General features: G+C 34.6%; 1 protein-coding gene across 1 annotated transcript in view; it reads right to left on the reverse strand.

Annotated features, from left to right (window-relative positions):
• Positions 1 to 2924: 2924 nt before the first annotated feature.
• LOC144350677 (tachykinin-like peptides receptor 86C) overlaps positions 2925 to 27499 on the reverse strand; it is a 38783-nt gene continuing 14208 nt past the window's right edge. Inside the window, exons 2-4 of the mRNA XM_085493702.1 lie at positions 17324 to 17725; positions 16581 to 16784; positions 2925 to 3465 (exon numbers count right to left, since the gene is read on the reverse strand). Coding sequence (XP_085349828.1) covers positions 3286 to 3465; positions 16581 to 16784; positions 17324 to 17725 — 786 coding nt within the window. The 3' untranslated portion in view covers positions 2925 to 3285. The remainder of the gene's footprint in view (positions 3466 to 16580; positions 16785 to 17323; positions 17726 to 27499) is intronic.

A 27499-nucleotide genomic window follows, 5' to 3' on the forward strand; every position in this document is an offset into this window, starting at 1 on the left:
ATTTATATCCGATAATTTTGGAAACAGCGGATCATGGAAATCAAAACCAAATCAAAATCATCCAGATACTTTACGTACACCACGTTTAATTTTAATAAATAATTTGTTTGATAAATTATTGAAATATTTTTAAAATGTTATATCGCTACTACCATAGATCGTATAAAGACGGCCAACAGATTCTGAGCTATTGACTAAAACTTTAAATAAATACGTTTCACAAACAAAAAGGATACATTTACGTCATCTATGACATACCTCAGTATATCACATAATCACAATGTATGCTATGTTGTTTAGAACTCATTGGAGACGAACTATTGATGTGTAGCGTTGGGTTTATACAAAAGTGAGGAAGATAGTTTTTGTTGCGTTTGTATACTGGTCCGAAGTATCTTACAAACTAATTTATTCGCGTTGGAACTAATTGCTTAACGTGTTTCAAAATTGCCCATATTTGTCTTTTAAAATACAATATGTAGTTAAGTTTTGAAAAACTTTAGAAAGGTACTATTCACACAAACCTAAAAAATGTAATACACTTGAAAATAATGTGCTCATTTAAAACGCTTGTTTACAACCCGTGCGTGTGCGTGAACATAAAGTTTACTAAAAGGTGTTAACTATAAAATGACGCATCACTCTAAATCTCTTGACTAAGTTTCCTACGGACTGCTAACGAGTGCGGTGAAATTTGCTCCGAAACGCCCAATATGTGACGTCGCATAGCAGGAAAAAAGGGAGACAGGTTACAATGATGACGCGACCCGAACATAGATGTCACTGGCAGGAATTATAACTCGCCTGTAAAATTCCGTATTTGCTAAAACTGAAACCAGCCAATCATGAGTTAACAAATGGTTTTTTTTTTACGATGTGTGTCTTAACTGAGTTGTAGTGATACATTTTAACTTTAATTTTAACATTATATCTCGCCTGTAAAAATTCCGTATTTGCTAAAACTGAAACCAGCCAACCATGAGTTAACAAATGTTTTTTTACGATGTGTGTCTTAACTGAGTTTTAGTGATACATTTTAATTGATGAATCACATCCAACAATCAGAATGGGCAATAGCCGCAGACACTGTGATTGCGTGCGACACTGTTAGTATTATCGTTATAGGATAAGTGTGGATTTCGAAAACAGTCATGTGCCCAAATTTTATATCAAATCAGTGCGTACATACATATTTTATATGGACACATGAATAAATTATTAGATATTTCACATTAAATACTTTTCATATTTCATCTCGTACCACGGTAAACACTACAAAAATCACGGTATACGATAATATATCTTTGACAATGTAGATGTTTCACACATTATTTTAAGCATGGAAAATTTTGCAAAATATAATAAAAAATATAAAGTTTGTCATGGATGATGTAATCCGCAATGGCGGAGTAAAAAACAAATGAATGAAATCGTCTTTTCTGTACAGCACCCTAACGAACTCTAGTAACGCACATTTTATGTATATTATGCTGTATATTGCAATTATAATTATGTTAAATTATTAATAAAGTTCCACTAAACTATGGGTTTTTAATATAACAATGATCACATGAGAAGCTCGAATACGAGACACAATCTGTCGAGGTTTTATGAATTTCGTAGATTACTTCTCAACAAACAAAGTAAATCACGCGACTACATAACCGATAGATACAACACATGTTTCATCCGTATTCTAGAACACACAGACGCATTGAGATATTTCATTACACGATGTTTTACTCATAATGCTCAGGCATATTGATCATGAATTGAACAGTTTATCGTTTGTATCCGTATCCTAGAAACGAATAGAGATATTGCAGTACACGATTTCAACGTCTTATCTCTTGATATTGGAAACGGTACTCAAAGCGCGAAAGACAGCATGCATGCAGCACACTTCGATTATTTTATTGCAGGTTTGTATATTTGTTTTAGAATTTGCATCCTGACAAAAATATTTATGCCTGCTTAAAGTTTTATTTTGGAAGTAAACATTGAATACTGACTGTATTTGTTGGTGAAATTCCGAACAAACTATAACATGCTGAACATTGAATACTGTATTTGTTGGTGAAATACCGAACAAAATATAACATGCTATGTCATGTTACATGGTTACATATACATAATTAAAAACTCAATTACTGCTATGCTTGCAGCTAACATTAATACTGGCTTTTTAAACAAATATGATCTAACCAATAACAACAAATTTCTGATTGAGAAGCATTTGATATTTATTTGGGCTTACATGTCGACGCAGACATATTACAGGTAACCTAATTCATAGCGCAATAAATAAATGACCCAATACCAGTAAATCAAGTTGCATACGAACTTATCAATGACTTTAAAACAAAGTTATGTGAAATCCCAAATAAATCAGTGTCAAGTGAAAATAAAACAGATTTCTTGAAATTGATATAATGAGAACCTGATGTAAGTGTACAAGTTTACTAATCTCACAATACTTGATTTTTGCACTAATTAAACACTTATATTAATTTGCATGCCACTATAAAATGCATATAAGTAAAGAGAAATTTGTATTTTGTGTTCATGTCATTTACTTTAGGACAAATATTTATATAGTTATATTTACAGGATATATTTAAATACAATGTCAATCTCAAATTCGTTATTCAAGAAAAGCACGTTCAAACCAATGAGAATTGAGTGAATCTACCAATGAGAATTGAGTGAATCTACCAATGAGAATTGAGTGAACCTACCAATGTTCAAACAATATAGGTTTTGAATATAACAATGGATAATCTAAAGAAAATTTTCAACAATAACACAATTGATACTGTTTGATACATGGTTAATATTACGTGAAGCGTGTGTTAATATGTTTTTTCCGATTTTTTTTAATAAAACTAAGTGAAAATACTTTCGATTGACACACGACTATTTCACATATATAATGCATGAAGACATGACAGGCAAACGCTTGGAAAAATAAGTATGTCTGTGTGCATGTTGGTACTCCTGAATGTACTAACGGATAAAGTGGAATATTTTAGTACGTGATTGCAATTTTAAAACCAGTAATACAGGTTACAGTAAACGATACTTATAGCGGCGTAGTTCCTTTACAGGGCGCGCTATAATTTTAAGTAAAGCATACAATGAATAGTTATTTGTCTATATACGTCATATAGGTCTTATATCGTATACCATTGAGCTCAACGATTACATGTACCACTGACATCAAATACTCATTTTCGTGCGTCACAAGGAAGAATGTCTTTCACGTTTAGTTTTCATTTACCTGCTTCATGCAAGAGTCTGAATATTTTTCACCCTTGAACGAGAATCTAGGCTGAAATGAGTCGTTCTGCTAGACCCATTAGACGACGTACTATTCGTTCTTCGCTTCCACACCCGTCTTCCGTAGCTGTATTTATTGGCGCCCATCCCGTCACGATAACAGCAAACTAAAAGTTTTAAGTCTGCCTGCAAATAAGAGAAATAAATTGATCAGAGAAGCATGCGTTGTACTTTCACTATCACGCAAACGCATTGTTCACATGGAAGCCACACGACACGACACGGTACGGCCACTATGATGTAATATAATGTATTTATTCAATGATTATTGCTAGTGATGGTTGCTAATGTAATATGTGATGGAATATAACTCTTCATGGAACTGGTTAACTATAATTGCGTACAATCATTTCTCAAAAGTTATTTTTATGGCGATTGTTTTTCTAGTCGGTGAGCGTTTAAAATAACTATACATACGTTTCGACGATGCCAACGACAATAACACAGTGAGTTACAAACAGCGTCATAAAGACACGACGCCGCAATAAATTAATATTAAAATATACTTATTACGTTTGCACATGCTGTCCGTGCTGTAGTTTAAACACAAACAGGAGTGCGTCAGTATACATGATTTCATAGTAAATTTGCATACTATGCATTCGCGGTATAATAAGGTATTGGTACTACTTTTGCACGACGTGTATTATTATCAGATGCTAGATATTATACTATTTGATTATCAAATAATAATTATAAAAATATTTTAGTACACATTCAACTGACAATCATTGTGATAACAACGATGATATCGTCTGCAGCTGTAATTCACGTACTCCACATTATGACCATACCGCAGCGATGATTACGAGTAGGAGCCAGATTTCACCTGCACTTCAAAATAATCGTACGTGATTCCAACGAGTATTTGTAGCAGTACAGAATGATTTAGAGGCACGGCTGCATTATTAGACTATTGAATGATTCCGTTCTACTGCGAGTTCAAGCCTAGGGTTTAGTGAAAATTAAGCTGACATCAGCATGAGTGCCAGACTGTTTCCTAAAAGCCTCAAGACAATTCACTTGAGTGGCATAATTAAACATTATTATAGAGCCAATACCCAGTTTCTCGTATAATACAAGTGTCCAAATATCCGAAAACATGTGGATTATATATTTAAGTACCATGTTCTATAACATATATGTAATCTGTGTTGCTATGTCACACATATGCGTCTAACATACCTTTCTACTTTTCTTTATCTCGTGCGCCTTTTAATAGAATTGAACTAACCTTTCAAATTAGAATTAACGTCATGTTCATTCAAATACACATTTTCACGTCCCTATAACGTTAATTTAAAGTAGTGGTTTTTTAATATTGTTGTAGCAAAAAAGGCTTAGTTCGGCAGTTGCCATAGTAATCTGATACGTAACAAAACGATTTAATAAAATTACTGCTTTTTACAAAATGATATACTGACAGTTGATTTAGATATTTTTTGTATGGAATCTCGCTGGCTTTACAAATTCTATTTCGTATTGTAATTTTTATATTATTCCGATATGAGGCATTTTATAGCGACGATGTCGTCGGACTGTAGTATACGACCCTGTTTGTTGTTTTTGGTGTGTTAATGAAAATATAGTATGTTTAATACTGGGTCATGACGGGATGTTTCGGAACGCTATTAACACCTGCGAAAAGTCGAGCAAAATTTACACTTTCAACACTCCGCCATTTCAAAATATGTATATTCAAAATATGTAATTATAACCTAACTATATTTAAGTTGACATGCAAATACTCGTGATAACTGCTCACGTCATACATTGATATAAATCTCGGTGATCACCTGTCTGTGTCAACTTACGTCAATCTAATGAAACACAAGAACTTGCTTCTGCTATCAATAAAGAATCATTGCTAAAAACGTTTGGTTATTTCGAATAGTTACTTAGGACAACAATTACCAAATATTATCTACTATAATGGGAAATTTGGTGGATTGTATTTCTATTCGGCAATGTTATATACAAATACAAAAGAAACATACTAGTAATCCAGTACTTTTACTGGTCTCTCGGACATGACTAATTGTTTGCAACTGTGCATATTTTTATGCGAATATTTAATGTCATTGTTGATAATTTTCCACCAGCCAATGAATATCAATGAATACAAGTTGGGGAGAAGAAGATTTCATGTGGTCTATACTGTTATATCAACATGCAGCCATTGCAACATATGACAAAACATCCCTACAATGAAAAAGGTGTACTGGCCAGCATCTTTAGTAACATTCGTTAGTAACAATCATGAAACACACCATAACTTAGAACTAAGTATTGCTGATTTTTAATAAAATATAAATAGGCAGGGATAGGCAGATGGTAGTTTTCAAACGGAACTCTTTTCTTGGAAAGGGGATAATTGCTAGGGATGAATAATATTGTAAAATATATATATTTTTCACTGTGATAGTTATTTCTATTAACACTAAATCTATTATGAAACCTGTCGCTACTGTTGGATATGTGAGTATACATATGAGTACGCCGTGAATAAACATGACACTTATGTTACTATATGGCATACTTTTGTTCATTCAAGTAATATACGATAACAATAGCGATACAATTAAGTCACGTATTTCTACTTGCTGCGTTGTTAGGACGAGAGGGAACCTCTCCATATACAAGTGAATAATTTGCTTTTATATTCGTTAATACAGTTATATTTAATTTTCTCAAATGATTTACAGAATTAATCAGCAGCAAATAAACATAAATACGATGATTTAAAAAGGTGTAGTTTTTTTCAATCATAGAAATCAGCTTTATTAAGGAACCACATAGATCTGACAGTTAGTTATAACGTTGCAAATCTTGATTCGCATTACAGGTATTTTCATTTGTTCTCCTTGGTCGGTCTGTACCACATGCAGCCCTGCTATCAGTTCACAACACAACTAGGGTGTGCTCAAGAGTCAATCGATCATACAAACATGATTATATGTTTCTCGGCTATATCCAATGCTTTTGCACGATTCGTTTATCAACAAATTTACCGTGATCATTTCGCTCCATTTCAACCTCGAAGGTGATTTTGCATGTCGTTGTCTGGTTATTTTCATCGAGAATTTTCTCGCTACGTGCAAATTACTTACAGGCGTCCACGACACACTTCTCGTGTATGTAAATGTTTGAGGGTTTTATAATTGAAATAAATGACAACAAAGCTCAAATAAGCGTATTCGCCTGAATAATGGGTGAAACTCATGCGTACATACCAGAATTGCTCTACTCTACACGCAATAATGCGCAGCGTATTGTCTCTTATTTCCTAATTAATGGGCTGTGCATCGCAATTTAGTCGCTAATCAATGTAATTTGTATATCCAGTGCGCATTATCAGTCTGCTTCATGCCGTTAAAACGTAACAAACATGACTTTTACTCCTCATTATTTTTTGAAATTCATTCTGCGTGTCTCAGATATATTTCTCAGATATATTTTTGTTAGCGGCTATGTTCAAAGTTTGTAAAAGATTATAGTACATGAATATGCATATTACTTAGGAATTTAGTAAAAAAAACTATCACCATAAGCTTCGAACATTAAAATGCTATTGAGATCTCCACGTTGTAAGAATAAGGATTATCAGACAAAACATACCTTTTCAGCTTAGGCGAGTGCTAGTCTTCATGGATTAGACATATTTACTTCATAATATAAAAAAGATATTTACAGCTCTTTGTTTGAAGGCCCTAATTTATTATGACTAGTTTACTCGTCATCATAATACATATATTTGCACGTGCATTTGTTATTCGTTTCGTTTACACTTACATTTTATTATTATGTCAACTGTTTCCAAGACATACCTTGGACGACTTTGTTCTGAATTCACATCATTATTGGTTTCAAAGCGGCAAATTTGTTTTTATTTTTCTCATTGTGTTCTACCATTTTAAAAGATTTGTATAAATTTGGTGATAAGGCAAGATATAATGAAACGAATGAATTAGCAGACGCAGTTTCCGTCAAAAACCACCTCAAAAACTACACAAATCCCCCCCCCCCCCAGCTCGGATACTTAAGGAACAGCGACTAAAATCCAGCTCTACTTGCAACACTATTTGCAACTTTAGTGACGGGAATATAAATTCACCTACCAACATTTCAAATTATTCTCGGAAAATATGCGTGTATTTTACTAGTTCAGTCATACTCAGCCGACCTACATCCAATATATTGAGCATTGGATAAACTCAACTATAGCTGACAAAAACTAGAAACAAGCACTTTAACTGAAATACATTTATTAAGACATGCGCTTTCCAGGTCCACTTTGTTTCTCACCCACACGTAGTCATGCTCGCACTGACCAATTACGAACACGCAGAACATAGGGTTAAGTGAATCAAACTTTCACCCAAATAATGCTGTTGAAGATAATCAACCTCCGCCAAAATCTTGTTGCTAAAACTTCAATCGATGCCATTCACTGAACAAAAAAGGGTGTAAGCAAGTACCCTGACCTAATGGGACTAAGGATCGGTGGAATTTGTCTGTCATTGTACTTGCGTAATCAGCTAACTGTTGTGGGGGTGTCGCTGTATGATGTCTTTCCTGTGCATAACAAATAAACTGAATAACCACTGCCTTTATGACAATAGGTGTCGCCAGTACAACTTGAATGGAATAGAAATGGTAAAAACTCAGACACTGCCACCTGATTTTTCGTGAAGGTTGATCAAAAGGATTCCCCACAGAATAAACGAGTTTTTTGTCAAGCCCTGAGAATTTTGATGTTCGAGTTTCTGGCCACACTGCTTCTCATCCCTTCTTCTAGGTTAATAAATGTCTAGGGTCTTAAAAGGAACTGGATCTTTATTGTACCTCATATGGAAAGTAAGCTAACGTCTTCCTGAATACTAACATCCCCAGAATATTCATGTGCAGATTTACTCTTGTTGTGTTCCACTCGTCTCGATTGTTTTCTGTTCTTGGGTGGGCCGAATACATTGGTTAATTAGACTCTGATCTAGGGTAGAAAAACTTCATGTACCAACCCAATTTTCATGACCTAGTTGCCCGTCTACTACCTCATTAGGCTCCTTAGTTTTTGCCATCTGACTGTAATCGATGAAATGGCTAAACCCTGTCCCGGCCATTACCCCCTAGTTATGACCCCCTGATCATAACACTCTTGGTGTACTCTTTCTTTTGACATTTCAATCTAGCTATTGTATATATGTTGTAACTGACTATGATTTCTAATACACTCCAATAACAGTGTACCAGCACAATGACGTAATAAATCAAGTATACATTCCTGATCCACTGATGATAGTTCAATGACTAGGGTGGTTTACTATCTGCAATAGATAGAACATTGGCTTCATGTTGCCCGAGTCAACTGCTTACGAACGTCTGAGGTCAACCCCTTAAGGATGACTTGTGTACTTGGAAATGTGAGTATCCTGTTGTTACACTTCTTATAATTAGAATCGTGCTTTTTATATTACTAGAGGATTACTATACCTCTCAGTCGACGCTACTACTGAAAGGAGATTGTACTTACTGTACACGGTGATACGTTTGAGCACGTATGATGCATAGTACATGAATATGCTTATTACTTAGGAATTTAGTAAAAAAGACTATCACCATAAGCTTCGAACATTAAAATGCTATTGAGATCTCCACGTTGTAAGAATAAGGATTATCAGACAAAAAATACCTTTTCAGCTTAGGCGGGTGCTAGTCTTCATGGATTTGACATATTTACTTCATAATATAAAAAAGATATTTACAGCTCTTTGTTTGAAGGCCCTAATTTATTATGACTAGTTTACTCGTTAGATAACTTTAGTTATGGGGCGCTGCCCCACACACGCCCAAGGTGATTGTATTGGCACATCACGTGGGTGCTATTTTTCTAACTATTTCATAACTCGGACGATTAGCTCATTGAGTTTCTCCATACTCTTCATTGGATATTGAGTTGAAATGAACTTGTATGCATTGATTTCAAACTTGGTATGACAATTACACTCAAGTTAGAGTGTACCATTTCTGAAGATATGAAAACCATTACATTCACGTTTATACTTATCGATTTCTCTTGATATACAAGAGCGTTGTAAATATACATACGCGATCGTGAATATATATCATTTTTTGTCTGTGAGTAAAACGTCAACAAGCTAGCAACCTTCAGCCAGTAATATGTATTAGGCAACAGCTACGATAGTGTTTGAGATACTACACTAGATTTATTAGTTGGCCGTGCTATACCTTGTTTGGGCAAGATTGTGCTCAACTGGAATATATAGCAAGTAATAATGCTTATTACGTGTCACGCATCTCATATGTGATAGAATATTCCGCTAACGATGTACAGGCGTCAACCAAGTCAGTAAACACGTGAGCATCAATGAGTTATTAATTGCATACTATATTTCCATATTACACTTGACATGACTTATATTATTGGGATTTGCTGAAGCGTGTTGTCAGCTGCAAAGGGCAATGATAATCAATAACATTATTAACTATCAGGTAGATAATGTTAAGTAGAATTTATTTGGATCAGGTGTGATCATGTTGACCCAGTTATAAATTTAAATAATATGATATTACATGCTGTAAAATAAAAGATGTGTACGGTGTGGAGCGTCATCAACAATATGGCATATGCCAATGTAATTTTAGATTGTTGGATAAAACGTAGCCAATTATGTCTTTATTGATGTGTGTTTTATGATGATAATAATTAGCTATATATAGTTACAGGGGAATATGTCACCGTTTTACAGTGTATGTGCACTATTGTCGATATCATACGACTATGCGGCATAGATCACTGGTAATTGAAATGAATTGTGGTTGTTTCATATTCATGTTTGAATGAATCAGGTATCAACTTAATGGAGATTGTAATAGTATGCCAGACATTCGTGTTGCTAGCAGGGATGCATGTTCTATCTATTACATGTCGCTAAAACAATGCTTTGTTTAAAGTAGGCTGGGTCATGTATTATAATTGGTACCATATGCTTTCAAAATCTGCTCGTTAACAACTTTATGTATATGTTAAATATTGTGTGTTGTTTTGTTGATCGCTTGGAAAGACTCTCATGGTTTTAGGGACAGCGTCGAAAGATCGATGTCGAACAAAAAACTTATTTGCTTTAGTTTGGGGTGGGGTAGGTGGTTGATCTCAAAAAGTTTCTATCCTACAAAAACGATTTTATTTTTTAATGAAGTCAAAAAAATCATGGAGTATTTGTCTTCGTTTTTTTTTCAATCCAATCATGGACAAAAATAACAGAAAATGAAAAAAAAACATCCAAGACGAGGAAATGATTTGGTTCGAGTGTAAATATGTGCGTCCAATGAGGTCAATTTCAGGGAATGGACCTAGAACCAACTTCTATGGCATACTACTGTTCGATTATCAATTTGTATTCAATCTGTAGATGCGTTATCGTTGATTGGCAGTTGATCAGCTCTAACTTGTGAACAGGTCGAATAACTGTAACAATTTTGCTCACCAACGATCTTGCATAATAATTATTTTGACAAGTTCGATATGAATAATTGTAACTATGAGATAATCGAACACGAATATATCGGTCGGCACGTCCGTAGTCGCATGAATTGTATAGCGATCTTTAGTGATTCTATTTATTTGATGAAGGTCAACGACTCATTGTGTATTACATACTGATGTGGGTTTCATTTAATTGTTCACTTAGCCATAAATATGTTGTAGCTCAATTTATTTAGATTCGTGGCTCTAGTGCAGTGTGCTGTTTTTATTTGTGTACACGGGCGCGTCAATGTATACATCGCGGCTTCTAAAACGTCAGGCGAACGCCCGTAAATAAAACACATTTTAGGAAGAAATTGTGGAATTTAATATTAACCCAAGCCAATATGCAGATTAGTCGACCATGTCAATGATGCTCTCTTTGGGTCAACATTTGAATAATATATGCACACGCATAAACAATGCAATTGAACACGTGGCATAAATTAGTTCTACTGGCACATTATATATTTTAATAATGTACTTGACAACTGTGGGATTTACTGGAGCGTAAAGTCAAACTGGAATGAGCAATGTAAAAATATTATAAATCAGACACCTAAAGAGTAGTGCGATACACTTGAAAGTAAATCACTTTTGAGCAGGTGTGGTCTTATTTTTACAGTTATATATGTGAATAATATGAATTGTGTCCATATAACACATATCAGTAACATTCTTCATTCAAGTAAATCTAAACAGAAAACAAGTTTTTCATTTAAAACAGCTATTGACATCATTGTTTATTCAATTATGGCAATCTTTCCAAATGACGCATCATTCATTCATTCTTGATGTTTCCATTGTGAGTAAATACCCGATGTTTTTGCAGCCTTCAGCCAATAACATATCAGGTAAAATCTACGATAATGTTTTAGATACTGCACTAGAACGTTGTACTTTTTTGTTGGTATACACTGTCCGGACAAGGATATTGTCAAATTGTATATATAATGTTATTATTATACATCTGTCACTGTAACACCATAAATTACAGTGTGCCCTAATTTTGCGGTATTTTACAGGCTATTTCCATATTACTCCCGCTGTACTGTCTTCGTGCATACTAGTACTTTGAGGTCTCCTCGTAAAAGCCTCATAATACGTATCACGCGTCTCATATATTATAAAACATACCGATAACTAATGTACACGCACGTCAGTGAACAGACAGGCATCAATGAGTTATTACGTGCACACTATATTTCAATATTACATTTGACATGACATACACCATTGGTATTTATTGATGCATGTCGTCACGTTGGAATGGACAACTATTTGTAAACATAATTATAAATCAGGCAGCTAAAGTTAAGTATGATAAACTTCGATGTAAATTACTTTTGAGCAGGTGTGATCATAGCGTAACACACACCAGGGAAATTTGGCATCACAGTCATTCCAATGCTATTTATAGCAGTTTTTCAAATTATGTTGAATTGCGCTGTGAATATAGAGTACTACCATTAACTATAGCAGAGTGTTGTCCACGGAGATATATTTGAACGATTTGCGGCTACTCAAATCTGTGAGTACTTTTTATGCAGAAACAATCGATGTGTACTTGCAATTATATCGACAATATTGTGAATATCAATGGGCGGTTAATGACATTTAAGTGTTTCTGTTAAGCGATGCTATTTTATCGATTGAAATGAACTTTGAAGAATCGAACTCGCCTACATGTGTAATAGTAACGCAGTCAATTCTGATATGTTTTTATACAGAAGTTTGAACAACAACTTGTTACGAATGTTAATTGTTTGCATATACATATACATGAACAAGAGTGAACTACATGTCGAAAATATTTAGTGATGTAATATGTAATATTTATTTAGAATGTAAGTTATGCAATGCGATTACAAGGTTTATTTTCAACAAATCATAACATTTTAGTCTATTTGTTTAAATACTTCGTGCCCTTGGTTCATTTATATACGCCTGACTTAGTTTAGAAGTACAGAAAATACACGTTTTGTATTGCCAATATAACCAATGTCGTTGAACTCCCGGATGTCTATAACTACACGTTATAGAAATTAGCATTCTCTGCACGTTTATTTGTTTTGTTTTGTTTTGTTTTGTTTTTTTTTGTTTTTTTGGGGGGGTTGGTAAAGTTTTATTTTGCTCATACATAACGTCTGGTCTTTTGTATAATGTATTCTATTCTCAAATAGCAGTGTTTAAAACCATGATGTTTGTCATAGAACAAAGTATTTGACGCCTCTTGTGTATGAATATAATATAAACGAAACAATATATTATATATATATATATATATATATATATATATATATATATATATATATATATATATATATACTGCACTCATATTGAATGAACGAATTGAAAAATAATGCTCACTAAAAAGCACTTATGTGTTTCCAGATAATTGTGTGAAATTTAATAGTCTTTGTGATATTTCGCAATCCGTAACCATCCGCGGCTATTACATAATGATCGGGAGTAATCGAAATTACATTTCATGTGACAAACCGTTTACCCCTTTGTGTCTTGCATACATTTCATCCTGAAAGGAAATGTAGCTCAAAACTAAAAAAAATAAACGTTATTTTACTATCTTATCGCCCGGAATTTACTTCGTGATACGCTTATTTTTTTTATAAGGTCAGCGTCATTCACCGTGACTCAGGGAATCAAATGGCGAGTTCAGACGTCCATTTTTTTTTTACAAATTAACCACATGTCACTGTGAAGAAGCCGTCTTAAACATGTGTTAGTGAAGGTAGAATACAGGAGAGGTATATGTTGTTTTACAATTTACTCCCTATACAATACAATTGTCGCACCGTCACAGGTTATTCCCCAAAATGACAACGCGTGGTGCCGTATTTTGCGAAAAAAAGCGTACACTTTCGCGTAGCCAAGAATGCGTACGAAATAGACGTGCAAAGCTCCGGGCTCAGCAAAAATGAATTAGTTAGAAAAAGGAAGATGGCCTTGATGGTCAGGTCGACACAGATAATTTGAAAGGAATCTGAAATAATGTGTAGCGCTTTGGGGAAAGGACTATAGACTCAAAGAGGTAAAGGAATATGATATACGTAAGAATGACTATTTTAACAACAAATACATGGCCATTAGTTCACTAATAGGCGATGGACGTCATGTTCGTTTAACAGATAAAATCTTATTATTCGCAATATTCAAATGAGGTTAGACATCTACAAAAGGAGTAAACGAGCGAGTATTTTTATTTATTTTGTTGGTGTTTAAAAATGTGAAATTTAATTTATGCTATATTTCATCTTATTTAATCTCAATCCGTATGCGATGGCCGCGATTGGTCACGTGTGTTTCGCCGTCCCGCGAAGCGTCAAATCAAATGTTATTGCTTCATACACAGACTGATTTACGAATTATATGTGCCGTAAGACAAATACAGATAATTACGCATCAGATTTTGTTTTTTGTTCTATGGATCTAGATGGAAACTAGATGGATGCGTACGGCGGTTTGGTTGACGTTTGCGGGATACTTCGTAGCTTACGGGGACCGCGACATTGCAAACGCTCTTTTTTTAAATAAAATTAGTCATGCAGTTTTTGTTGTTGATCGTGACTGCCTTTAGGTAAAGTGTTTTTGTAACTAATATGGAGAGCGTTGTAAATTGGCCTGAAGCAAAATTACTCCTCTCATTGATATGCGTTTTTGGTTACACCTGTGCAATTAATGAAATTAAAGGGGTGAAAGTACATACAAATTTATAACACTACGTTTCAAAAAGAGTGCGGTAGTTTGAAAACATCCAAATTTCCGTCATTTTAATTTTGTTTTATCGATTCAGAAGAGCTATGAGATCTCTCATAGACTTTCGTGACACAAATAGAAGCCTGTAAAAGCGCACTATTTTGTATAGCACACCATTGAATCTATCACCAGTCGATAATATGTTTAATAAACACGAGTAAAAACTGATGTAGTTTTCCAAGGATATATATTGCTAGACCTTACGTAAGTCCGGTTGCATTGCAGAGAACAGTTACGTGAATAAATTACATCACTGTTGTAGGTATACCCTCGCATAGTGGAATAACGAAAACACTGGAAAACGGTTGTTTACTACTATCAGTAGTTTGATATGACTTCTCATATGCTTCTATATGTATGTGGAGAGTCTTTTCTGCAAATCCCTATGGGCAATACATACACGCATGTACAATAGACGACGTGTTTACCTCACGGGAGTATCCAAGCAATACAGTGACGTCAAATTGTATGTCTTTCTGACCCGTCTCTTCAAACTTCAATTTTCCAGATTCCAGACACATTATAGTTATGTATGTAAAAGATGGAAATTAGACAAGCTAGTTGTTCGGGTCATTGAAAGTGTATGTATCACGTGTTAAACAAGGCATACAGTGCATTGAATGAGAAGTCGATTTATTCTAGACATATTATTACGTATAAGTTGTATATCCTTGTGGAATTACGAAGTGAGTTGGAATAGAATTGTGAATAATTTTGCACAATCTGTCCAAATATTAATTTTAAATAGTTTATTTATTTATTCACATGAGCCGGTGGGCATCAGTCGCATCATATCGCTGAAATATTGTTGTAATCAATATATTGTACATTATTTTCGGCACTTCGTTTGATATTATATTGATCCCCAAAGCAACGGCAATTGGCTTTTGACAATTGTTATTGTTTCCCATAGAGTATTGGGCGTTACAACCCCCAATTCACTCAATTTACATATGATATATTTCCGTGTCGATTCGCAATCTCAAATAATTGCAGTGTTGTTTATCGCTGTGATATAACATACTTGATCCATTTCCTAAAGCGGACTGAATCAATGAATGAATGGAAAGAAAATTATATATGTTCCTCAATGAAAACCCCTGCCAATGTCCCCATTGGAAGTATTGTCATTCGATTTTCTCCGCTTCCACATAACGCATATTTGAAACAAATAGGAGGAGTAGGTAAAACTTTCTTGACTAAAAGATAATATTATCCAGTGCGACTCAACCTGTCTGTAATTCGATTTTCAAATCACGTTACCAAATAATGACCTTTCTATCCAGGCGTAATAACGATGATGGCACCATTTGTTATTTGTCTGTTTCATTATGGTGAGTTTGTGTGATTGCATGCATCCAATATCTATCATTTTTATAATAAAATAGCTTATTGATTGAATTCCAATGACACATTATCCAAAATTGATTCGAATTAATTTAAATTTACTTGCACATCATTTATTAAAACTACAAAAAAAGGTCACAACTAAATATTATATATTTGCCATGGCCCACTAATGTATTATAATAAATACTCGTTGTGAATCACCAAACGAGATGATAGGTACATTGATTGTCGGCGGAAATAAAACCAATTACTCAATTTAAAAACCCAAGGGGCGCCGAATGAACCGCCTGTGAGAATCTTTGGCGCATGGTGTTACATGTCGCACATTCATAAAGTAGGTGCACGTCCAGATTGGGTGCTGATAAAATTAGAATAACACGTGACCACTGGGTTTGAACAAAAATATCGAATGTTATGACGTAATAATTTGAAAAGCGAAAACATTTTTAATATAATCCCGCTCTCCTATTTATTTATTTATTTATTTATTTATTTATTTATTTATTTATTTATTTATTTATTTATTTATTTATTTATTTATTTATTTAATATTTATTTATTTATAACATACCTTAAAACTGTCACTCATAAAGCTGTACACTAGCGGGTTAACGAAACTGTTCGACATAGCAATCCAGACAAGAATGGCATTGATAATTCTTACGATCTCATTTTGTTTGAGATCACGATGTATACGTTGTACGATATTGAATACGTGCAGAGGCATCCAACACAGCGCAAACATCAGTAGTACCACTACAAGCATCTTGATAACCTACAGAATGAGATACGATCAATTTAGCAAATACATAAGCATGACTTTCCCTTGTATGTCACTACCGAGAAAAAATTATCAACCGACAGCAAAATGGTATGTTATCACGTATAGTTGTTTTATTTTTACAGTCTCACGAGTCACGAGTGCAAAGCAAGCGGTGCAAATAAATTTAAGATACAATTGAATTAATAAAGTTAACAAGTCAAATATTAACTCCGAATTCATTACTCGTTCAATAATCAGTCGATTCAATAAACGATGCAATCACTTTTCTTAACCGATAGAGAATTGTATGTAGATACTACTAAGATAGTTAAAAATAACCATATTTTGACAGGCGTAATGACTCAACATATCAAAATTATATTTGAATTTCTGGTCTATTTTTGAGTTCAGGTGAATGATTTTATAATGGATTATGTATGTGAATGATATTCACCATGATTGAGTGCAATATATCCTACATACATACAAATATATGCAATTCACCGCTCACACCTAATGCGGGAATACACAGATCACTTATTAATATTCACCTTGCGTTTTGTTTTGTAGTGTGACTGGTCTCTTACTCTGTCAGCGTTTCCAGGTAGCTGTCTGCCCCACAGCTTTGAACCCACTTTAAAATACGTATAGGATAGAATGAGTAATGGAATGACGTATGTCACACTCATAACAAATACTTCATAGACTGCTGAAGATGCCTCGTCTGGCCACCTCTCACTGCAAGAATATATTATTTCACCATCCCAATAATGCTGTCTAGTGCGTGCCATTATTAGTTGCACGATCCCAGATACAGCAGAAATCAACCATATACTCATTATAACGTAGATGTTCCTGTTCTTCGTCACCCGTAGTTTTAATGGATGGACCACGGCATAGTATCGATCGATTCCTATCGCAGTTAAAGTGTAGATACTGACACACACAGTAACCTGAAAGATAATTCATACTGACATGAGCAATTTTACAAACTCAAAAATATAGACAAACCGTCATTTATTCAGAAATTAGCAACGTATATGAATGCCACACACTAGAGTGGTGTGATAGGTGCATTCTAATCACTTCAAAAAAGATTGCGTACAGTGTGCCCTCTGAGTCAATATGATGTGTCACTGACGCTTTTTGTGACGCAACTAATTGTGTCGATTTACTACCGCTTCATTGACGCAACAGAAAAACACACATTGATATAATGATGTTAAACAACATCTGACTTTATTTATGGGATTTTTAATTCGATAAAATAAAATTTACATTTTATAAACAAAATAAGTGTAAACGATGAGAATTAGGGGCCACAACATACAGGATTGAAGACCTATCTAAAGCCAACAAGCTGCAACAACTTGATTTTCGCCCTTTTTATGTTTCTCGTGTTTTATTCAACATTTTGAAGTATCCCTTTATTTACAGAACTTATTTGAAAGTTCAATAAAAAAAATATTTATAACATTTTTTCATTAGTGTGAATTATGAGCTTCCATGAAATATATAGTTTATAAACAAAATTATATAAAAATAATTAGTGTGATTTTTACTCTCTGAAAACCTATACTACATCCTTAATTCATATTAAAAACAAACATGATTGTGACAGGTTAGAATTTCAGCTGGCGTTCGATGTACAGAAAACGTTAGTTCTGGGGCCCATTCCATGTTACCATGAACACATTCAGAACGTATCGTTACATATTTATATTACTTTGATTTCCGCTACTGAAAACTAAGCCAAATTAAAAGTGGCAAAAGTTAATATCAATCAACTATTGCTAGGCATTTTATTCGAATATGCATTAACGAGCTCGAAGACACTCTTTCCTATAAGTTTCTGTGCAACAACTAAGAGGGAATCTTCTAAAATCCCTTAAATTGCCTTCATGGCCTGTTATAACGCACATATGTTGTAATAACTTACTGATATGAAGTAAGTGCTGAATTTGTTTTGTAAAAAAAAAAAACATCACCAGCCTAAATAGTACATTTCATCATGAGTGATCCTACCTATCGGGTTAATTGACCCGGTGTAGTATTTTTGTCTCTCTCTATCAAAACTATACATTTTGCAGTTCTAAAAACTAAAAGCTAACGCAGTGTTTGTAATTAACACCGATTACCGTTAGTTAACTTTTCAATATTGCGATTAAAACATATTTATAAGTTATTTTTGGAGATTATATTTGTGATTTCGAGATACATTAGTGAGTCAATTCAAACCGCGGCCGTTTCACATTCCGTGACAAATTGCCACTAAGTATGGGTGAAAAAAAAGTGCGCGGAGAAATTACGGTTGGGAGAGATTGAAAAATAGCCTCACATATTTGCGACTTTATATCACAAAGGCATTTAAGCTGACATCAAAAACTTCCAGAATTATTCAGAATAATATATTTCTTAATTTCAATTCAAGGAATATTGCGTAAAACCGCTAATATATTAGGGGTTGGGCTCATTTGCGTTATTCAGAAATAATATCATAAATTCAGTCAGCTTGCATGGACCAATCAGAATACACTGAGCTGATATGATATTAACATTAGCTAGAACTCCAGCAAAATGATTCATGTGATAATATGAGGTTATCACGAGAATTCCGTCGTACTGCCTTTGTGCGTAATTTGCGGTATTCTTGTGATCACCTTATCATTCTCTTTTTCTATGCTTGTAGTTATGATTTAACGAGAGATAATTGTCCAAAATGGCAACCAAAAACGTTTTGCGCTGCGGGAACGTTTGCGTTTAGTGATAGGATATTTTACCGTCGCTCGCCATAGTGTGCATGCGTCCAATGTAAATATAGGCAACTCTTTGAATGTGACGTCAATTATGTTGAATGTGTCAAAGTGGGTGATGTGGTTTACCCCATTTAAGGGGGAAATCGAATGTTCTAAAGAATTCTTATACTGATACAGAACGGCAAATCCTATTGTTTTCGGTGTTAGATTATAGTAATGTTACGAATGTAATATTGTGAGGTTATTACGAGGATACCGAAAAATATGCACGAAGACAGCGGAAGTATCGACCTACGCGCAGCGCAGATCGATGTGACGGCATACTTTGTGTTATCCTCTTAATAACCATATTATTATACATCTTTTTCTGCCAATGATACATCATGGAAATGCCGAAATCCAAAACAAAAAGTTTAGAACAGAATCAGCGAACTTTGTGTTGAGTCCAGTCCCTGGTGGCAGCCATGTTTGTTTGTTTTATTAGAGAAATTTGCATTTCCTAATATGATAGGTTGAAAATACCCCCGCAAAATGCCGCACAATTTACGGCGCACAGTAACTTATGGCGTTACGGTGACAGATGTATAATAAATAAAGATTATTCGACGCTAACAGGTTTTTTTTATTCGTATATCATAAAAACGAATAATATAACGCGATATTTTCTTGTTGGTGGTGAATACACTTTTATAACCTCGTAATAACATAATCATTAATTTTGTCAACATATACTAAAATCGTTAACTTTACTTAAATACGAACAGGCAATACGCAATTGAGGAGTTCGCTAATTCTGCCAACCTTACTACGATAGAGGCGGCGGCACAAATTTTGCATGGGGAGAGAGATCTACTCACCAACCAATTTTACTTGGGGGTCCGGGAAGGTACCCCTTAATAGATTTGAAATCTAGACCCTCTAAAACGCTATTTCTTGCATTTGGGGGGGGGGGCAAACATTTATCGAGGGGCCGCCGTTGCATGATTAGTTTTCTCACTGATCTGTCATTAATCTTTGCCGACTTACTGTTGATATGCATGAAGACCGCTACTAGACTGGTACACAATTTAGGAAAAAACGTAAATACATTGGTCGTATCAAAAGGAAATTATTTGTTCAATCGCAGCCGATAAACTAGTTGCAACGTATTTTCAAGAAACGCCGTTTCTGTATGCAGATGATAGTACGCGCTAAGCAGCTTACGGCGCGTGTACACAGCTCACTATTCTGATTAGTTTCTGCTGGCGAAATAACTGAAATCACAGGGGCTTGTCAACTGACAGAGAATCCCTGGTGAGAGCACGAAGTGCAAGAAATGACGTGAAAGCTGAAGATTTATCTGATTTTTTTGGCAGTAATACAGTTTATCTTTGAATAAATATACAAACTGAATAAATTATATTATCGACACATTTTAATCAATAACACGATCAGCCAAGAATAGAATAGAATAGAATAGAATAGAATAGAATAGAATAGAATAGAATAGAATAGAATAGAATAGAATAGAATAGAATAGAATAGAAACTCATATGCCACACCTGATTTGCATTCAAATTTGTGGAATTTGTCAGCACGCAATTGAGTTCTCGACCAAATCGACTTTTCCCAATGTATGTTTGGACTTTTCTTCGTTATCTTGTATACTGGTGATGGTGTTAATACTAAAAATTCAAGCTACATTGTTCGCCATAGTTTGTGATTCAATGTACATACTGTATACTGTAAGACAGGCTTAACTATGATTTTTATACTAGTAATGCCAGTTGGAATCTAGCTACTACATTGGTGTTAACATACTACTAAACACTTTAATTACTCTGAATCTAATTGTCATTCATTGTCGCTGCATGTTCAAAACTAGACGAATAGCAAAGATAAACTACTAACATTTTCATGAATTAGACTTACAAACATGATCTGTGTTAACTCATCTTGGTTTACAAAAGCAAATTGTATATCCCATTTTACGTGTACATACATAGTCCCATTAAATCTAAACACCTTGTTATGTGAACACAAATTTTCCAGCTATTTCTATTATTTTGTGTTTTTCCTAATTCTAATGGTTATTATGTTTACATATTATGCATTTTTGTTTAGTTATATCTTGTTGTGGAACATGGTAAAATTAAATATACATATAAGGGCTAATTCTCATTTTTCTCAATTTCGTTAGATTTTGTTTCTCTGATTTAGGATTTTTTTCGGGTAAGTATGGATTATAAGGGTATAATAACAATAAACCATCGCTCGACCAGATTTGACACTCGATTCACTTATTTCCCACTTACGTTCCTATAATGTCGTGCGTTTATGCAAAATCTTGCAATTCTTGTTACAGCTATTTACAGTTTATGGCGCTCTCATTGCGTTCGCAGACTACTAGGATTGACGGCTGCATTAACTAAACCGTAGCGCTTACTAAAACGCATTAAGAAGATTTTTTGCCGGAAATTAGTGTTATTGAAATACTTGCGCGTCTTGATGTGGTGTTCATTTGATATCAATTGAAACTGTTAGTGGTGCCAGGGACTCCAGGAGCGTATTAATTAAAATAAATAAAAAAGCAGTAGCTCAGTATGACATCGCGATGTACATCCAGTCACTAAAAATAATAGTTTATCCGTTTTATTACGTATTTTGATATAATAAGGTATTGATTAACCTATGGGGCAGTGGGTAATGATTTCTAATCAGTCGCCAATGTGTGTGTCAGCTCACATACGATCTTCGCTAGGGAACCAAGTCACGTAAGCACGTCATACCGACCAAACACTGAATAGTGACGCCTACGCTAGAATTCTAGAATTACCGGAGAGTTACTTTCCCAATATTTTGCCTTCGGGTAGTGAAGTATATTAAGGAGAAAGCAGAAAAGCATTTTTTCTAATAATTTTCTACATATTTTGCTTTCAGGTAATGAAATATTTTGAGGAGAAAGCAAAAAAACATTGTTTTTTCTAATAATTGTCTAAATGTTTGGCCTTCAGAGAAACATTTTTGTTTCTTTATAGCTAATTAAACAAAATCTGAATTCCTTCCTGATGCTACACAAATGTGTATCTGAAAAACTACACAAAATCTATAGCAGTGAATGGTAACATGTTAACTGTAACATGTACACTATTCCCCCATTTCGTATCGTTCTGTAAAACGTTACTCACTTAAGAAGCTTAATGTTCTACAGTAGCGCCAGTCAATATATTGTGACATTTATAAGTATTTTGTTGTAGTCTTGGAGTAAATCTTCCATGTTTAGTCACTATACTTTTACCTGGGTTTCTCAAATTTGAATAATTGATGTCAAAAATCCGTTCACTTGGTGCCTTATAACGACGATGATACACATAACAATGGGAAAATTGAGGGGGTTTCGATCATGAGAGGGCAAAATATCAACTCCCCTCTCCACTTTCCACTAATAGGCTTATATCATAGTCTGCGTTTGTGTAAGGCCCTTTGGTTCTGTGTACATGTACTGTATTCTTAATGATCAAGAATGAAAATCCCCAGGTGACAATCCATTGATTAACAATAGGCCTATTAAAGTCTTCCTTTACAATAATGGTAGTTTCTTCCCAGCATCGCACGATGGTTTGCAAAACTTTCCTGCACTTCATCAGATAAAAATAGCTCGCACCCCGCAATATTACTGCTAGTCTGTCCTCAGTCTTTACGGAGTGTAATGCGAGTAGCCGAATTATAGCAAGTTAAGGATACGAGCTGTCTACGTTAACCCCGCGAAAGGGGTATTTGAAACCAGAAATTGTCATTTCAGTCAGCAACCAATCAGCAACCGCCTTACAGTTGGATAAAATTTTGGTTTCAAATACCCCGGGAAAATGTTCTATGTTTTTTCATGTAATCAGGTACTCGTGTGCAAGGGTTTTTCCGCGCGAAAACTATTAATTTGGTCGAATTTTGTTAGCGATTGGCTTAATATAACCCCAACAAATCGTTTGGCTGTGAAAGATATGTATTTTTTCTCATATTTGTATGAATCTGAAAAACGCGTTTCACATCTTGTCTCTTATTCAAAATGGCGGGCCTCACATAGTAAATATCATATTTATTTTATACTTATGTGTGCGCCAGCTGACTGTGACTATATATTAGGCCTAAATTGAGTTAGTTCTGAGGTAAATACTTTATATTAGGCTGAGCCGAAAAAGCTATAGGTATAAACTCTTACTAGCTCCATTTGGGGGTGGAGGGGTACTCTCCATATGATAGGACTAATGCTTTGCTGCAAATGCTGTTTATTGGCCTGTGAATATTTAAGTATAATAGCATACAGTATAACTATTATTTCTAGCCATCACAAAATTGTCACGAAATCCGTGTTAATTGGGGTAAATGGTATTAACTTTCTTTTTTGCAGATGCTTAACTCAAGGAAACGTCAGGGTGCTAGTGGGTTGTCCAAAGAGAAGCTACCCAAGACAGAGAGACAACAATTAGAAGTTAATGCGCTGGGAATGAAGATTATGTGCGACGTTCCCAGCACGTGCTTTTTCCACTCTTTAGTAGCACAGTTTGATACATTAGGCATCACACAGTATCAGAAAAAAACAACATTTGAGCAGGCGGCTCTTCTCAGAAGCGATTCATTTTTTTCGAGATTTGGTAAGCATTTGACATGATAAAAAGTGGAAAAAGGAACGAATGTCATTACCCATCGGCATATACTGTTGCTAGACATGCTAGAGAAGTCATAAAGTTTTGAGACATCGTTTTAAAACAGTTTAGTCTGAGTTCTGTGGATAATAGTCAAAAGCCTAAACTAGACGTATAGATATGCAAATAATTGTTATTCTATATCTTTGAGGTTTTCATTTCAGGTTTTATATTTTTGAAAATGCAATAATATTTTAATTGAATGCGATGACATGTGCATTAACTTGTACAAAATATTAGATACCGTGTTGACAGGCAAGATGCTGGTTCTCCGAGTACAAACATAGCTCGCAAACGTGCCGGGAGTGTACTTAGTGAACTTGTTAAAATATTTTCGTTAAAATAGTATCCTTCCCTTCCTCCGTTTTTTGTGATTGTTAGTCTGTCCATGTGCCCTTAAAATGTGATTTTTGATTAGAAGACCAAGTTTAATCAAAATCTTGTTTCCTTCTTTTTTTCCTTTTATATATAAGCATGATGCTTCCGAACTGATGACACAGCTGAATGAGACTGGTCAGTTGCCCAGTAATGCTGAGGTGGAGAAGATGAAGTCGCATATGAATTCGCAGAGCAATGGGTAATTTAATCAGCTGCCTACTTCCTTGAGAGGGATATAATAGTTATCAGTGGCAAGGAACTATCAGGGTGTCGCGGAGCTGCTTCTGTTCTTTTTAAAATCGATTGTAAAATGAGTTAAATTGACTATAATGCATGTGCTCAACGTCAACAATGTTTAGTAGTATTTAGATATATGCCAACATACAGCGCAAGTTCATTATATAGTCTAATTTCTCGAGCAACATGTGCCGCTAAATAATTATATTTTATTTGATTATGTATAATCATTTCATAAGTTGATGTACTTAACTGGATAAATATGATAATATATTAAAAATGATAAACAATGGTCAATCTGGTGTGTGTGGAATTACCTAGAACAATGAGAAAGCAAAAAGGAGAAAACAAAACGTTTCGGAACATTCTATTGAACATGTTGTTGTAAACGACTCCTAATATGGAAATCCCCAAAATGCAAGTCATGGATGGATGGATGGATAGACCATGTGATTGGTCAATGTGGAATCAAATCCATCGAGAGTTATCTGAAAAGTATGCACCAAATACAAACTACATTTTGGTTGCATTTTTCAAATATTTCTACTTTCTGAGGGGGCAAATCCCTTCACAGACACTCCCCTGTTCGAGGAAGCGCGGACATTTGCCGCTTACGCGGCCACAAAAGTGTACCCCCCACTTTTCAGAATAGATCGACGCCCGTGAAAAATTGAATGTGTACGGGTTTACAATGAAATGCATTGTCACATTGTAATGGCGGCTGATCTGAGGTGGATTGATGGGTTGAAAACACTTCTCTGTATACGTTTAAACGCATGGACTTAGTATCATCCGATCAATTTTAGCATTAAATACTGCAATGTTTTATTGGAACCACTTGACGCCAATTCAAACAAATGACTACAAAGTATGTCAAATGAGTTCTTCTTACCCAGGCAGTCAACATAGCCTTTCCGTTACCTCAATGATACAGCCACTGATATAAATTCCTCCACAAACGAATGAACTGTGGAGGGAACCGATATAGTGTCTACTGTTTAATTCAAGTGAAGTATTGTGTCGACTTCTGACAAAGATTAGCAGTTGAAATCGAAAGTGATACCACACATACGACAGTGTACACATTTAAAACTCTTATTGATTACTTTCCATTACTTTTCAATAATAGTATTGTTGAAGATCGTTTATATGTCAGTGTTAGTTTTTAAAACACATTTTGTCAAAACCGATTTTTATATCTATATATCTCACATTCCCGAAGGACTCGACTAATACGATGAGTGCCATGGAAGTAATTAGTTTATTTGACGACCGCAGGCGGAGTTATACAGACACGCGGATTCTATGAAAACTAACGTTCAACATGGAAAGTAACCAGTCTTTTAATGAGTAGATTATTTGGATTATAGGAATAATCTACAATAATACCACCTTGTAGCGCTGTTATTCTTTGTTCGAGGTAATTATACACGAACCCAAAATTCGAGCCCTAACAGGCAAACTAAGTCGGTCATTGATAAATCAGTCGAAGAGTGCATACCTAGGTCGACCATTGATAGACTAATCGAGGATTTAATAGGTGTCGTAATATCAGGCTTCAGTGGTTATAATAGTGCATGTGATTTGAAGACACGGAATTGTCTTCATGCATTTCTAGTAAATTGTCAATAGGGAAATGTTTTAGGGATTGGGAGGAAAGGAATAGTACTTTGATAAGAGTTGCTATTACTGTAAACTGTTAAAATATTTCTTTAAATATGTAATGTTATGAGATTATGCTTCAAGGGAGACAAATCAACATTACGAATACCTATTATACCTGTGTCAGTATATGCATTAATGAGCGTTATTCCACAATAACGCTTTGACATCCTTACACTTGAGTAAAGTGTCGTTAACATACTAAGACGAAACCATGACAACGATTAGTAGACGTCTAGTTTAATATTGATTGAAAATGTCTAGCTTTGATTCAGCTCATGTGCTCAGCTCATATATATATATACATTGTATATATATATATATATATATATATATATATATATATATATATATATATATATATATATATATATATATATATTTGTCTTTCTTGGTATGAAATGCATACTGTTCACGGTAAACACATACATGGCCGAGCGAAGTATTTCCCTGGTCTAATCTATTTATGTTGTCAGATTTGTACGTTACATCGGATTCTGACACGTCCTGCAACGACCATTTTCTGTACTTACATACGGTATGCAATATTAATGACACACCCTTGGCGGATATTTGCCGCTGACAATCACTTTTTTATTACATCTGAGTGAGTCGCCTGTGACCGCGCAGTGTAAAGTCGTAATTTCACATACCTAGTCAGCAATGATTTTAGATGAAAAACACATCTGATTGGAATATACATTCGTGCCATCGTATGAAAACTTTCAATGATTGTGTGCACACATTTTCATTATGTGTATTTATATTATCTGGTTATTGATAGTCCAATCACGTATAATCATTTTGTCGTATTTCTCAGAAATAGCATGATTAATTGACTTCACGCTTTTAGTGGAACACTTTCAGTGTGTGAATTATTAATAAACATGAACATATATAATATATAATTTCAGATGCCTGGAATCATATATGTTTTTATCAAAATAGTCACTAAATATATACTACTGTAATTAGTAAACAAACCAAAGCACGCCAACATCTGGATATAGTCCGG

This window comes from Saccoglossus kowalevskii, chromosome 19 (assembly GCF_978046115.1).
Source record: "Saccoglossus kowalevskii chromosome 19, keSacKowa6.1, whole genome shotgun sequence".
Classification (NCBI taxonomy): domain Eukaryota; kingdom Metazoa; phylum Hemichordata; class Enteropneusta; family Harrimaniidae; genus Saccoglossus; species Saccoglossus kowalevskii.